At 42.1% G+C, this 16,296-nt stretch overlaps 1 protein-coding gene across 2 annotated transcripts; it reads left to right on the plus strand.

The window, feature by feature from the left end:
- Positions 1-5,648: 5,648 nt before the first annotated feature.
- Positions 5,649-15,927, plus strand: NEK2 (NIMA related kinase 2). Of its 2 annotated transcripts, none has more exons than XM_030499871.1 (9): positions 5,649-5,707; positions 7,248-7,465; positions 8,822-9,059; positions 9,625-9,707; positions 9,969-10,095; positions 10,887-11,106; positions 12,079-12,133; positions 12,217-12,287; positions 14,653-15,927. In XM_030499871.1, the coding sequence occupies exons 2-9, from the start codon at positions 7,281-7,283 to the stop codon at positions 14,874-14,876; spliced, it is 1,203 nt and encodes a 400-aa protein (XP_030355731.1). In that variant the 5' UTR covers positions 5,649-5,707; positions 7,248-7,280; the 3' UTR covers positions 14,877-15,927. The 2 variants fall into 2 exon arrangements, with proteins under 2 accessions (XP_030355731.1, XP_030355730.1); XM_030499870.1 differs by lacking the exon at positions 5,649-5,707 and adding an exon at positions 7,010-7,155.
- The last annotated feature ends 369 nt before the right edge of the window (positions 15,928-16,296 follow it).

The following is a 16,296-nucleotide window of genomic DNA, read 5'->3' on the forward strand; positions in this document are numbered from 1 at the left end:
CCCTTCATCCATCAATGACTTGGATGAAGGGATAAAGTGGCTCCTCAGCATGTTTCCTGACGACACAAAACTGGGAGGAGTGTCTGGCACCCCAGAGTGCTGTGCTGTCATTCAGCAGGACCTAGACAGGCTGCAGAGATGGGCAGAGTGGAACCATTTTAAATTCAACCAGGGTAAGTGCAGGGTCCAGCACCTGGGGAGCAATAACCCCATGCACCAGTACATGGCTGGGGGCTGACCTGCTAGAAAGTAGCTTTGCAGAGAAGGACCTGGGAGTCATGGTGGATAACAAGTTGTCCATGAGCCAGCAATGTGCCCTTGTGACCAAGAAGGCCACTGGTATCCTGGGCTGCATTAGGAAGAGCATTGCAGGTCAAGGGAAGTGATCCTCCCTCTCTACCCAGCCCTGATGAGGCCTCACCTGGTGTCCTGTGTCCAGTTCCGGACTCCCCAGTGAAAGGGAGATATGGAGCTCCTGGTGCGAAGTGAACACTGGCTTTTAAGCCTTCACAGTGGAAAATGCCACTCCAGATGGTTGCATTTGAACGGTCTTGTTTTCAAAATCTATTTTTGTTATTGTCACTGGGAAACCCACATACCAGGATCCCCACTAAGGCAATGGGTGTTACAGTTGTACAGCAGCTCCAAAATTCAAATATTTCCTGTTGAAAATCAGGCAGCCACTTTCTTCTAATTTGAGCTTAGGGACACCAGGGAGTTCTGTACCATCTGGTACCAGAATCTTTGTCTTCTGCCAAAAATTTCTGTCTCCCTATTCTCTGCTCCAACCACATGGCCTTTTTGCCTTAACAGTCAATTACACCAGACGTAACTGATATTCTTGGCGCAGACATTTATTCATTTCCTTGAAGCAAAGGATTGTTATAAGGTTTCTGCATGTTTCTACAGGGAGCTATAGTATGTCATGTACTTGCGCTGTCAAGGGTCCCCACAGTGACAAGTGCCTCCTGTTAGAACAGTGCTACAATCACTTATGGACCTTGCTCCACGGAAAACACTGTCTCTAACCCATCTATCTAATGAACTTGTAACCTTTAACATTACAAAAATCTGACTGTGTGTTATGGGCAGTGCCCAAATAAGACTAGGCACTGTCACTTGAGATCAGTAGAGAATGTAAACCGATTTCTTTGGTATCCGCTACAAAAAAGTACCTGAAGCAGGTATTCTACTTGTAATAGATAACTAAAGTTTTCTCCATTTGCTACTAAATTAGTAAAATGTAGGACTGATGAGGACTAAACTGGATTAGAATAGGAACAGGGCTGGCACTGTGTCTCTGCTGGCAGTTGGTTTTAAAGCTGTGGTCAGTGAGTCAGTGAGTGCACGCTTCAGCCCAAGGGAGTGTGGTGTGAATGAAGCTGGAGAGGGCTCGGCTGTCCTCCAAGCTTAAAAGCTGAGTTATCAAGACTTCACAGAAGCTGTTGTGTCACTGAAGAGTGCCCAAAAGTACACTGAATCCTTCCATTTGAAGGCTCTGCTGCCTGACTTCCCGAGCATGGTGGCTTTTAAGGCAGCAGATATTTGGCAGGAATTGCACATGATCTTATTGCCTTACTGCCTTCTGAGTGTACAGAAAGGTCCTGGATTCAGAGTAAGCCTGAACTGCATGACATTTCCACGTGTGATGATCTGGGAGAGAACGTGGAAGAGATTTTGCAATCATTATCAGTGATATCACTTTAATTTTGACGTGATTTCTGCGCATTATTCTCCTACAGGAGACACAAGGCAGAGGAAAATCTATTACTCTATTACTGTATCTATAATCTATCACTCTGATCATAGTGTGGGTCTAAACATGGGGGGCTAGAGACAGGATTACTGGCCTGGTAATGCAAATACCTGTGACAGTAATGGTGCATGCAGATCTGGTGATGACCAAACTTGGAAACATTTCTCCCAATACATCTGAAGGGCCTGTTAGTACAAATAAATTAATGGGAAATCATTTGAGACTGACCATTCCGCAGTAAGAAACCCTAATATTGTTTCTTTTTAAAAAATCAGGCAGCTTCAGTCAGCAAAATATTTACTTATTGTACCAATTAAAGCATTTTTTGGTCAAATATTTTGAGAGCTACTACCCATAAACCTCAGTCTGGAAGGAAAGCATACTTACCTTGCAGATCATTGCAGCCTTTCAAAAGAAGAAAAACTGAGGCATAGATCCTAAACTTGCCTGCTTTCCTAGGAATGAGTTAGAGAGCAAACCCACAACAGGATTGTCATACTAGAGTTCTTGCTTAGAGACAATTCCAGTTCTTCAGATTTTGATGAATTTAGGCTTTAAGGTAACCCAGGAATTTGACTTTTGAAGTTCTATGTACCTCAAAAATATGGCCCCTTAATCAGTTTAAACAGTGGTCTTAAAGATCAATTCAAGCACTTTCTGTTCTTCAGGTAAATAAACACTATTTTGGAAACTAGCATACCTATGAAGATGTATGTAATTAATAGATAGAGCTGTAGTTTGATTTCAAGAACCAGAGCTAAGTAATTATATACTTTCAAATGTCCAGCCATGTACTGTATTTAAATATTCCTTTACAGAATAACAGGAATGGATGAAGCAAATCTCAGGTTAGTACAATTAATCTGCTCCCCTCCCTGAATGCAAAAGTGTCTGTTGCTCTCCTCAGACTCCTCCTCATTAATTCCCATGCTGTCAGCTTTTTGGGTTTTCAGTGCTTCATGTAAAAACTTAACCTGCTGCTGAACTTATTTCATGTGGGTTTATGTTTTCCTCATTTTTATGTAATACAAAACCATAAAGGTACAGCTGCTGCAACAAGCTCCCTTACTGAAGCCTGCCTGCTGCATGCATTGCTTTTGGAGTCTAACTTGGCTGTGGATCCAAACATTACAAAAACTGGAAGAGCAGCATGGACTTGAGCACTGTAATTAATGCTTCTAAATTCTGATTCTTTGCTGGCCTGCCCACAGCTGTGTTGTGCACAATTTCGTCAGTGAACGTGTTCTTTGTTTCCCTCCCAAACCAAGAAAGGAAAAATACTAGGAATTTTTACCCTCTGCTACTTTTTAGATAGAGCTTTTGTGTAATAGCTCAGCATTTTATATGTTTTTGTTAATCCTAGATGGGAATTTTGACATTAAAGTCAACAACTAGAAAATTAGAAATAAAATAGTGTCCTGTCTGTACAATAGTCCTGGGTAAATCTAAAATTCCTGTGCATGGACCAAATGAGCGAAGGTGAGGAAAGAAAACAAACCCAAAACCCCAGTGTGCATAAAGACATGTAAGGACAAATACAATTGAATATTAAAAACCCCAAACTACTCACATGGTGAAAGCTAACTAAAATAAACCACTCATGTCTCAGTCACTCCAATATTTCTAATTCCTCTTGTCACTTAAAAGAATTCTTCAGATACCTATCATATTATTTATCTTCAGCATTCAATATTCTGTCAGATAACTAAGCCCTGGAATATGGGAAAAAGTACTTTTACAGCACAAGTGACAGATGGCACAAAACCTGACAAACTTTGGTGGAGAACTACAGAGTAATTTGTGTGTATGTATTTATCAGGGTCTGACTGGAGAAAACCCCAGTGTCGGACCCGTTTCCTTTGTGATCCCAAGAGTGAAATTAAGACACAAACGAGGTAAAGGACTGCAATCAATCAGTTGTTTTACTACAAAAGATGATTATTATAAACAAGGAAATTATTGCAAAAAAGGGGATAGCGATGAGACAGATCAGGACAAAACATAGAAATGAAGCAAGAATTTAGGGTGCAGAGAGAGCGAGATAGTCACCACCGTGGATCCAGTGGTGCCCCGGGGATCCGTAGTCAGTATCGGAGGTGGTGGGAGTCCTTTAGGGTCCGTAATTGGTATGGGAGCAGAGTGCTCCCAGGGTCCACAGTTGTCATAGGAGGTGGGTGTCCCCGTGGAGTTGTCCTCGTGGAGGGTGTCCTCGTGGAGGTGTCCTACTGGAGTTGTCTTCGTGGAGGGTGTCCCCCAGGGTCCTCAGTAGTCATCGGTGGAGAGCGTCCTCACGGAGGTGTCTCTCCCTGGTGATTACCTTTTTCCCCCTTTTATAATGAGCTGTGGGGGAGTATCTCTGTTCTTAGTGTCATGTATCACACGTTCCTGGTGGACCAGTTTCACTGGCCTTGCAGCCAGCTCTTCAACTGCATGTCTGCAGCAATTCCTGGGATAATGGACAGCAATTCCTCACACCAATCCGCGAGATAATGGATGGAAGAGTCTTAGCTCTTCCCACCCATCTCTGAGACAATGGATGGTGGAATCCCATCTCAGCTTCTCATACCAACCTTTGAGACAATGGACAGTGGTGTCTGATTTCGGTTCAGTCTCTCACAGTATTGTGTGTTGAGGAATTATTAGTGAAATTTGATGTTAAAAAAAAAAAAAGGCAGAATAAAATATTAGAATTGAAAACTTTGGTAGCTTTTTTGGCAAATTTTCAATTTCAAACAATTGAAAACTTTGGTAGCTTTCAAAGATCTGAAGTCAGCACATATCTTTTCAAGACTAGAAATCTAGAAGTTGCTCCTGACCTAGAGATCAGAGTTGAAAATACAATACCTGACAAAAGGGGCCCCCATTTCAAACTTGAGATGTATTTTTGGAATCACTGGACTCTGCGTTCTTTTCTATGGCCAGCATGAAAATTAGAAAGAAAGGAAATGGAGCACCTACTGAAAATTTTAATGACCACTTTTAGAAAAGCATTTTTCTCCATCTTAGCTCTTAAGTATGATCAGCAGTAAAATGACTGCGCTTTTTGCAGCATGACATTTTGACATTTCCCTCAGTCAAAGCAACATTTCTAAAGAAACTTTCAGGACAGGCCCTCGCCAAAACACAGTATTGAAAAGCTACTCTCTTTCTTTTGAAATATAAAGGCTCCCATTGATAACACTGGGAATACATGATGACCTTTTGCTAATTTGAAAGTACAGAAGTTGGAAACAGAGGTAGTTGAAACCAGCAATGGAGCTTACGGCCTGAATAATACATACAGTACTTTCGACCATTCTTATTGCATACTGCCATAATTTATTTATTATGCTAATGGCGTATGGGAGGATTTTCTTTTAAGGTAATTAAAATCAGTGCTAAAAATGAACCATTTAGAAGACCATGTTACTCATTAACAAGAAAACTAAAATCTCTTTATGCTGTATAATTCATTTGCTCATGTAATGAGCAGACCTTATCAACAGACAGAAAGCTATAGGATTTTGATAATGGATGACAGGAGCTCTTGTGCCTCCTGACGATGACAGTAAAGGCTTAGATTTTTCGATAGACTAATGTAGGAATACTTCATAAATATTCAGTAATAGCATGACACCTACCCCCCCAAAACCTTTCTCAAAGCCTGAAACAAAATGGGGGAATGATTAACGAGACCATATGGAGATGTACTATGAGAATCTACTCTGTCCTATTGCTGGATTTCTCGGTCAACAAATACAACCGTTCCCTTTCACACCTGATTTAGACATTATAAAATCTGTTACAATTCTTTGCTGAAGAACCAGGAGTTCTTGCTGCAGGTACAGCCACCTCCAGATGGAAAAAGATTAGACTGAATCTAGAACTGCACTCTGGTATCACTCCAGAATTATCCTAAATGATGCTAGAAAATACACTACATGGTTCTTAAAATGCCTGTAATGTTACCCAGTATATTGTGGTGCTATTTAGTGTCATTTAATGTAACCATAGTACTGCTGGTTCAACTTCTGGGTATGGAGCCATGCACTCATGTTTTCAAATTTACATTTTAAGCCGCTACATTATTTGGTTGATTTTCAGAAGGTGCTGATGTGTGGTATAACACAAGTGTTCACAGATGGCTTAACAGCAATGCTACCAGGACTTTCGGAGTTCTTAATGTATAATTTCTTGAAGAATCATGGGGAATTTTCCTCACTGGTTTTAAAGTACAGTTTTCCAGCACAAATTCCTATTATTGTAAATAGCTGGAGTTTTTTTACATTAAAGACCTCTCTGTCGAGATCTTCCATTTTCATAGAATGGTTTGGGTCTATTTCTCAGGCCTCACCTACAGGAGGAAGCCCACATTGATTGAGAAGGCTCAGGGGGGACCTTATCGCTCTCTGCAACTGCCTGACAGGAGGATGGAGCCAGGAGGGGGCTGGTCTCTGCTCCCAAGGAACAACGGATGGGACAAGAGGAAACGGCCTCAAGCTGCACCAGGGGAGGTTCAGATGGAGCTGAGGAACAATTCCTTCCCCAGAGGGTGCTCAGGCATTGGAACAGGCTGCCCAGGGCAGTGCTGGAGTCACCGTCCCTGCAAGTGTTCACACCCCGTGTAGCCGAGGCCCTCAGTGCCATGGGTTAGTGGTGGCCTTGGCAGCGCTGGGGAACGGTTGGACTTGATGAGCTTAAAGGTCTTTTCCAACCTGTCTGATTCTGATTCTATCACTTGAGAGAAGCGATCGGGTCCTCTTGCTGCACGCCTGCCTCATCCTCAGAGTCCTTGGTCCATGCCCAACTCTCTCTATACAGTGACATACGAGTTTACTTCAGTATCAAAGGGTAAGTTATTTTTCCCGGGACTCTTCCTGAGGAGCTACGAGCACGTCCTTCACCTACACCCGCACGCCTCACGGCGCCCGCCGCCACCGGGGCGGCGACAGGAGGGGCAGGGGCCGCCCGAACGCGAGAGCGGGTCGATGCCCGCCGGCGGCAGACACCCGGAGTTCGGTGCGGGTCATTGCGGAGCTCGTTCTCCTCAGAACACCGGGTCGAGAGCAAAGGAACCGGACCCCGACCGGGACCCCGACCGGGACCCCGACCGGCTGCGCCGCCTCTCGCGATACCTGCCCGCTGCCGCTGGTGCCGGTAACGGCCGCAGCCCGGCGGTGGCTTGTTTACGGCAGAGTAGCCAATGGGAAGGCGGGTGGCGTGGGCGGGGCGGGGCAGTCTGGCCAATGGGAGGGAGGGGCGGTGCGTTTAAACAGCGCGGGCGCGGTGGCAGGGACCCCGCGGCCTGAGGTGATCCCGGCGCTATGCCCGGCCGGCCCGACGACTACGAGGTGCTGCTGACCATCGGCGCCGGCTCCTATGGCCGGTGCCGCAAGGTGCGCCGCAAGGCAGACGGCAAGGTGAGGCGGTAGGCGTTGGGAGCCCCTGTTCCGCCTGCGGAGCTCTGGCCCGTGTGCAAGGCGCTCCCTAAGGGTCGCTTTCCCCTCCCTAGATCTTGGTGTGGAAGGAGCTTGACTATGGCACGATGTCGGAGGCAGAGAAGCAAATGCTTGTTTCGGAAGTGAATTTGCTCCGCGAGCTGAGGCACCCCAATATCGTCCGGTATTACGATCGGATCATCGACAAAAGCAGCACAACCCTGTACATCGTGATGGAGTACTGCGACGGCGGGGACCTGGCCAGCTTGATTGCGAAGTGCACGAGAGAGAGGTATGTGGAACCCGCCTGTGGCAGCTCCGCGGTGCCTAGCTTGAAATATCGCCTGTAGCGACAGGACAAGGGGTGATGGGCTCAAACTGCAACAGGGGAAGTTCAGGTTAGATCTAAGGCAGAAGCTCTTCCCTGTGAGGGTGCTGAGGCGCTGGCACAGGGTGCCCAGAGAAGCTGTGGCTGCCCCATCCCTGGCAGTGTTCAAGGCCAGGTTGGACACAGGGGCTTGGAGCAACCTGCTCTAGTGTGAGGTGTCCCTGCCTGTGACAGGGGGTTGGAACTGGATGATCTTAAGGTCCTTTCCAGCACAAACCAGCCTGTGACTGTATGAAATACCCAGGCAATCTGAAGAAAAGTGAAATGTATTGCTACTAATTTCTGGAAAGGTTTAATCCTTTGGACCTAGCAACTCCTCTGAAATACGAAAGGTTTTGTACAAGAATATAACACTGGTGGGAATTGTGTTCATGACTGCACCACCTGATCAGATGTTTATGCTGAAGTAGTAAAAAACCTGAGCTCTCCTATAAGGCATAAGTTGTTGCAGGGTTTCTGGCTGCAATGCTATGCATGGGGTTGAAAACGCAAGCCAGCAGGTCTTGCAGATAGGCAGCTTGATCTGTTGGTTCTTCTGGCTTGCCCATCAGTTAAACCACTTGTACCCTATTTTTTTTGTTAGAACAGCAGGATGCATGAAAGGGAAGAGTGTTAAAAACTACTTTATGTGCCTGCATACAAAGCTTGTGAAGACACCAAGTTGATAAGACTTCACCTTGGTCTGATTTAGACTTAGCAGCCTAGTTAAGTATAATCAGTTTTCACATTCTTAAACAAGTACATAGCATCATGTGTGTCACTTTGTGAGAACAGTCTAAAATGGTACAGCAGCTGCCCCCAAACATCAGTGTTTTCATTTGAGGAAGGTTATATTAAAAATCAGTCCTGTCCTGGCTCTGTTGTTGTTCCATGGTGCTCATTATAAACAGCTGGCAATACACTGTTATCATAAGTGATCAAAGGGACAGATCTCATCACAAAAGCATCAAGCTGGTATTTGTGCTGTAAGCAATGGAAATGTTACATCTTTGTTAAACTTTTGGGGGGAGGAAGGAAATATCACAGGGGTTCTGCAACAAAAGTCTAGATGTCTTCCAGCATATTTGGAGTGATTTTTTTTTTAATTTCCTTTTTTAGTGCTTGTTGCTGTTAGTTTTCTGTGAAGGTGCTGGGTTGATTCAGTGACGTTTTGTAACGGTAGTATTAAAAAGTTACTGCCACGCTAAGACTGGCAGCAACTGCTTAAAAATGATGTATTCTCTGAGAATACCTTTGTTAAACAATGTGATCATCTTTCAGGCATTACTTGGAAGAAAGCTTTGTTCTCAGAGTACTGACTCAACTGACACTGGCCTTGAAGGAATGTCACAGGCGGAGTGATGGTGGAGTCACCGTGCATCGTGACCTAAAACCAGCAAATGTCTTTCTAGATAGCAAGCAGAATGTGAAACTTGGAGATTTTGGACTGGCAAGAATATTGCACCATGACACCAGCTTTGCCAAAACATTTGTTGGAACTCCATATTACATGTCTCCAGTAAGACCTCCTTTCTGTGCCTCATCTCCCCTTTTGTTCCTCCAAGATGTGTTTTCTGCAGTGTTGCTCTCAGTCCATGAAAGCTTAGGAGGTTTCGATAGAGTTACTAGTTGCTCTTCACTGTTTAAGTTTTGACGTGTTCTTAGAATATTAGAGAGATGTTGGAGTATATTGTTTCTGAAAAGGAACAGGAAAGCTTGAATGCTTTTGTTTCATCATGTTAAAGTAAAAAGCTTATTAAATTACCTCTTGATGGTAGGATTTTAATTTGTGGAAATGAGCCAGGAGTTACTTCCCTAATACAGTGCATTTTGTGTGGGAAAGAGTAACATTGACTGAAATATGGAGTTGTATCAACTAAAGGTTGGTGCAGCACTTCTACAGTATAGCACTACCACAACTTGTTAAAATCCTGCTACTAGGAGTAGCTATGGAGATTAAGATGGTATCTTAAAAGTAACCCCAGTAAATAATGGTTTAATTCAGGTTTGAAGAGTAGCTGATTATCCTGCAATAGTAGAACAATGTCTTAGCTAATAAACCAAAGATTGTTCTCTTTCTTTAGGAACAAATGAACTACATGTCATACAATGAAAAATCTGACATCTGGTCTCTAGGATGTCTCCTGTATGAATTATGTGCTCTCTCGTAAGTATAGTAGTGTGGTAATGAATGTAGAAACACAGCCATTAACACGTGTATGATTAAGATTTGTAGAGATGAAAGCATAAAGGCTTTAGAAACTAGTCCTAGATTTTTATTTCTGTATTGGTCTTGACATTAGGTAGTCAAAACAAGCCTTGCAAGCCTGCAAGATTGCAGCTTTTTTTCTTAGTCTGATTCTTTTATTTAAATGAAAATGAGTCACTAAAATTAGTGGAAGAAACCAAGAGAAATGTTCTTTTTCAGGCCTCCATTTAGAGCTTGCAGCCAAAAGGAGTTGGCAGAAAAGATAAGGGAAGGGAAATTCAGACGAATACCATATCGTTACTCAGAGCAGCTGAATGAACTTCTCAAAGAGATGCTGAATGTAAAGGTAAGAATCAATTACTCATTTTTCCATCTAGAACTTGGACCGCTACTGAAATACTAGTTTTCTTTCTCAATTACAAAAGAAACTGAAGTACTGTTGCTATCACCTTGTCACTGGCAATATCACCTCTAGGGGAAGGAGGAATTGTGCTTTGAGTCCATTAAACAAAGGTAGCAGCTCAAGTGTTATGTTCAGGATGCCAAAAGGCTGTCTCAATATTGTCTTATATAGAATTTCCTGACAGCATACTTAAGGCCTTATAACTTTAGGGTTAGAATGGTTCTGGTGTGCTTGGAAGCTGGAGGGGTTGGTTTGTCTTCATTTTGAGGTTTGCTTTATATGGCCACCATATGGCTTGCCCCCCATGGCAGGCATGGGGGTGTTGACAAGAATACTGCATGGGACAACAAAGCTGTAACAAGAACCCAAGTCTCCCAACAGGTATGGATCCTTTGGGAATCAAGTGACAACTACAGATGCAGAGTGCTTGCTAGAGAACTTACTGACAATGCCTATGTAGGCTCACCACCCCATTCTGTCCCTGAAAGGAGTGGGACCCTGGGTTAAGAGAGCCAGCCTTGTAGCCTCTGGAGCTGAGGGCTGGTAACAGCCTCCTCCCTTGGCTTTTGTCATCTGGTTGTGCTACCCCTTCCTAATTCCATTTTTCTCCAACTTCTCCTTCACTGTATAGCACCTCAGCTGGTTTCCACCTGTAGTGGGTCTTGCTTGGGAATCCCTGGCCTTTAATGTTTCTTGGTTACAGATGGAACCTGTTGGTAATGTCTTCCCTTTAGGATTATTGCAGACCTTCTGTTGAAGATATTCTGCAGCACCCCTTGATAGCAGACTTGGTGAGAGAAGAACAAAGACAAAACCCGGATAAAAGAGGCTGGAGATCATGGGAGCCAGAAAGGCTGCAGTACTCGGATGCTGCAGTGAATGAGCTGAAACGGAAGGAACAGCAACTACAGGAGCGGGAACAAGCCATTAAGGAGAGAGAGCAACGTTTGGAGCGTATGATATTCCACTTTGGGAAGGGGGTGGCAGTGGGATTCTGATTCGAAGCAGTAAGTGTGGAGGAAGGAAAGGTAGATGGCTTTAAAACCCCTCATTTTAATGCACTAGGTTATTGTAGTCTGACATTCACTACTACATTTCTGTTTGAAGACTAAACCAAGAATGCCTGGGTTTATCTAGACTAGTTCTTGTTTCAAGATAGTAAGATATAATTGGCAGTTTGGATATAGAAGTCTGGCTTGGGAAGATGAAACATGAGTGGCAATTAGGAAAGTATACAGGAAAAATGGGTCTGGGTATATTCTGCACTGTGCAGTGTATGTTGCTTTTCACCCACTGTGTAAGTTAACATTGTCTGTACTAGCATGTAACCTAAGGTCAGCCTGATGTTGGAGCAAAATATACTTGAGTAAGCAAACTGCTTTTATAAAAGCTGCACCCTACAGGTAGCTTACCTGTGAAACTGTATAGATAACTGGTCCTCAGGCATTGGAATATCCTGAAATGCCTCTTTGCATATGCAGTAGACTCTCTATTACAGAGTTTAACAATATAAATTGTTTTCTAAACCTGAATAACAGCTGCTGCTGCTGTAAATGGGGCATTTAGTCATAGCTGAATCATAGTATCTGGTATCGAAATATTTAGATCTGCTGTTGTGTGCCATGACTTAATGTGCAGAACAAAAAGATGCTGTAGCTTCTATGCCATTCTCATATGGCAGAGATTTGGGGGAAGGGGAAAAAAGACCTGCCTAGCATTTCAGAGTACTTGCCTAGTGCTTTATCAGTGCTTTGATAAAGATGTATCTGCAGTTACCTTTGTTTAGAGCCATAAATGCAGAAATATAGACTGTCAGATGCACCCATAACTACTGCCTTTTCCTGCAAGAAAATCCATCATGCACAATCGCTCTTAACTTTAACATTTACATGTTAACACTGCATACTACTGTATTTCTACTTCCAGAGAGAGAACGGGAACTCTGTGTTCGTGAGAGACTGGCAGAGGACAAACTTGCCAGGTATCTTACTAACCTAGAACTGCCTGTAGCAGAAACTCTACAATCTTAGGACAAAAAGCTTAAAACTTCTCTTTTGAAAACAGAGCTGAAAACCTGATGAAGAGCTACAATCTCTACAAAGAGCAGAAGATTTTAGCTTGTGCAGATGGTCCAGGTATGAAAATACACAAGAAGCCACTGGCACTGATAAATGTAGGCTGGAATGATGAGAAGAATACCTCTGATGCTCAATATGCTGTACTTAGCCCTATTGTAGCAATACAAACCCCAGTATCTCTGCATTGTTGGGAAGAGACTTTTGATTTTCTGCTTTGCAAAAAGACAGTGGATGATGCTCAACCATGAGTATGAGCTACCACTGTCAGCACTGCGGTCTTGTGCTGCTTTGGAAACTAGATTCTTGTTGTAAGCTAATAGGAGTGCTGACTTGTAACCCAACCTTTTCTCAGAGCTGCAGTTATTTTACTTATGGATGTTTTTTATAGATTTTTGATATAGCTAACTTTAATAAAATTTCACATGTTTTTAATCTCTTCAGCTTCCAAAAATTTGGTGGGAAATAATACTTGTTGCAAGTGACCCAGCTGTGATTGATGCATCATACAAGGTCTAAAGATCTTTGCATCTGAAGAATACAAACTATAACTATCATACTCCAGTTTTTAACACACTGAAGGAGGGCTTTAAAAATGTGCTGTAGTGCTTCCTGACTACCTGTAGTCTAATCTCTTATAGTATTTGTTATGCCGTCAGTATCTGACATCCACTTTGGCCTCAGTTGTTCAGTCCTTGCTATCATAAGATGTAGCATCATCTCTTCATTGCACCCATCTTTTAATAGTAAAAATAATTCAAGTATCTCAATGCATTTTGGAATATTGGTAGAATATTAAATGGAATATTAAATGGCTGGGTCCTAAGTAGTGCTCTAAAACAAAGAAACATGAACACTCTAACATGCAGCAATAACATCTTCATTTAGTTTGGTCAGGTAAAGCAAGATAAGCATCTCTCAGCCTCAAATACAAATAAAGCTGAAGTTCCAGTGCCTCTCGCAGCATGCAAGAGCACAAGTTAAATGCCACCAGCAGTGAGTGGTGCTTGAGCTATTTCTAACATCCCTGTCAATTTTGAGAATTCCACCTCTCTCAACGTATTGTCTGACTTTGGCACATGAAAGAATATGAAAAATAAACTTGCCTTGAGCTTTTCTGATGTTGCCTCTAATATTGGATGACTGAAGGTTGATGAGTTTCAGCATTTGCTTCAGTTCTCTTTTGAATCTCCCACCCCTTTACAAGGTATTTTGACCTTAACAGGGATATTAATTTTTGAACCACTTCAAGCAGTTAATACCTTAAGCTGGGTAATGTGGAAAAGTGACTATATTTATTAAAAGACTGACCAAATCTTGCGATATCTGTAGATCACTTGACTAAACACTTGTCACAATGTTTGCTGCTCTTCACTCCACAGTACTCTTGTAATACTGTTTCTAAAAGTCTCCCTGTTCTGATATGAATGAACTGTTTCTCCAGTACTTTACCAACATCACTTGTGTCCATTCTCTTCAGTTGTTCAAATAGTACTGTATTTTTCAGAACATATCACACATCTTAGAGCCCTAATTTCTCCTCAAACTCAGTGTGTGGTTCACTTCACGATAAAATGGCAAACCAAAAATCCTGGTTTCTAAGACAGTCCCCTACATGCTACCCTATTTTTGCAGGGATTTTCTGATTCTTAGGGAAAGCTTTAATGTTAAAACAGATATAGTTTACTGATATGAAACTATAAAGTGCTGAAATATTCACTAGCCTCTTCCCTTTGGCCCTTCTCACTTGCTTATTGTGTCTTTGCTCCAGCTTAATGAATTGAAAATTAAGGCTTCAGCAGTGTTAAGATTAGGATAGTTAGACCTTTGATTAAAAATAAAATTAAACCCCCACCCCTTAAGCTGAGCTTTGTGAACTTGGCTCTTATGAGAAACAACTCAGATGTTTTGATAGCTTTTGATGGTAGTTTTTGTATCCCAAGTCATTAAAAACAAACCAAGCTAACTGCCTTTTCACTGTGGCAGTTCTGTACAGCTAAAGCAGAGCTATAACATGAAAATTCCTGTTCGGGTGGCTGCAGTGAAAGTAACTCGATCATCTTAAATGCACCAAAATTCACTATTCATCAAGTCAGAGCCTAGTTTGTACCCCATTGACTTAATACAAGGATAGAGCTAGAACAATGCGGGTAATGTAGGAAGGGCAGGTTGGGTCTGTCCCTGCTATGAAGGAAAGACAAGGTGTTTCATAGCTGGGACTCCCATTCTCTATTTCCCTTTGGAACTGGATTATGTTACTGCTGGAAAGGAAGAATGGAAAAGAATTGTTGCTATGAAATGCATTTAATTAGATCACTTAAAGCCATGGGTAGATAGCAAAATGGGTAAAAGGCTTAAAAAATATGAGCTAAGCAAGAGATGCTGAAAGATGCACTGATTCAGTCTTTATGTTTTGACTTCTAAGATAACGCACTGCTGCTGCCTTTCCCTACAACCAAGAAGAAAGTACATTTTGGAAGCGAAGAGAATGCTGGGACTCCTGTTAATTTGGAAAACCATCCCCTTTCTAAAGGGAAATGCTCTGATATCAAAAAACGTCTGTATGCTGCCAATCTACGGGCTCAAGCACTGGCTGAACTGGAAAAGAACTATCAACTGAAGAGCAGACAAATCTTGGGCATGCGCTGAAACTATAACACAGGTGTAAAGTATTTAACTTTTAAAAGTTGATTAAATGTGCTGGAAGCTACTCATGCCTCTCTTTTAAGCTGGAACCTACTGAAAGTTTATTTTAACAGCTGTTGTACAAGTTCTTGATCTACAATAGATAGTTCATGAACAAAGCATAAGAGATTATGTTATGAAAACAGGCAGTTTTCATACCAAATCAAGCAAACTGAATGAATTGTATTAAGAAAAAACATTTGGTCCTCCTGTTTACCATCCATTACTCTTCTGAAATATAAACAGTGTAAATCAGATGTTCTTAAATCTGATGTGAAGACCTTTTTAGATAAAAAATGTTCAGAGATTCACAATCGGTAGGTTAAAATGATGCTGTATGTAACGGACAGTACTTGATGAGAGAAGTATATTTTGTATATGTAGAAAATCAGTGGCTTTTTGTCTGCGCTTGTAATTGTTTTTGAACTGTCAAAAGAGCAAAAGGAGATTTTGTGTTGTCTCTTTCTACTAAGGGGGTGACCTATCAAAGCAGGCTACTTGTAGTTTAATGTCTGATTAAGGAGTGGCATGGGTCAGCTTAGTGTAATTGAGGAATTTATATTCCTTTCTGCCTGGGTAACTGAAGGGCTTGTCCATCAGCTCCTGAAAGGCCTGCTTCAGAGCACAGCATTTGAAATAGTACCTTCATAGAATAAACTAGGTTAGAAAAGACCTTTAAGATTATCAAGTCCAAAAGATCATCAAGACCTTTTTCATTTTGCTTTGAAATCAGTTATAAACTAATCCCCTGAGACTGCTGTCCTGGATGGGACACCAGCCAGAGTGTTACATCTCTATTCTGAGGAGGGGCAATTGTACTTTGAATAGAAAATCCTTACTTTGGTGAAGCTTATGGAGGTATCTCCATGTTTCCCTGCACGATTGTCTGCCAGAGTGGGAGCTGCTTGCTTAAGCTGGTGTAAGTTTAATGAACTAAATGACTTGTGAATTTAAAACAATCCTTTGGCACTGTAATGCCTGGCATCTATTTTGTATAAAGATCTCTTATCTCTGGTTTGAAGTGCCGTAAAACGTGCATTCTTAGAAAACAGCTTATTTTCAAAACACTTGTTTCCTTATTGGGCCATGAATGTTATCTCATACATCTACACATCTGTCTATACAGCTAAAGATGTATTCTAAGTAGGGTTTTTTACATGAAGAGAATCTTATTTGAAACATTAATTGTGATGTATTTGCTGATAGACAACTACTTGTGTCACCAAGCAATAGTTCTGCTCTATTAGATTCTTAACTACCCAGCAGAGCTTGTCATAATTGCTTGCCTAGTGGTTACTCTTTTCACCACAACCTTTGCTTAAAAGTTAGAATATGACCATTTTGGTTGCTAGTGTAAAACTACCACTGTCCTAGTGGTCATGAG

The sequence above is a fragment of the Strigops habroptila genome, chromosome 10 (assembly GCF_004027225.2).
Source record: "Strigops habroptila isolate Jane chromosome 10, bStrHab1.2.pri, whole genome shotgun sequence".
Taxonomy (NCBI): Eukaryota; Metazoa; Chordata; class Aves; order Psittaciformes; family Psittacidae; genus Strigops; species Strigops habroptila.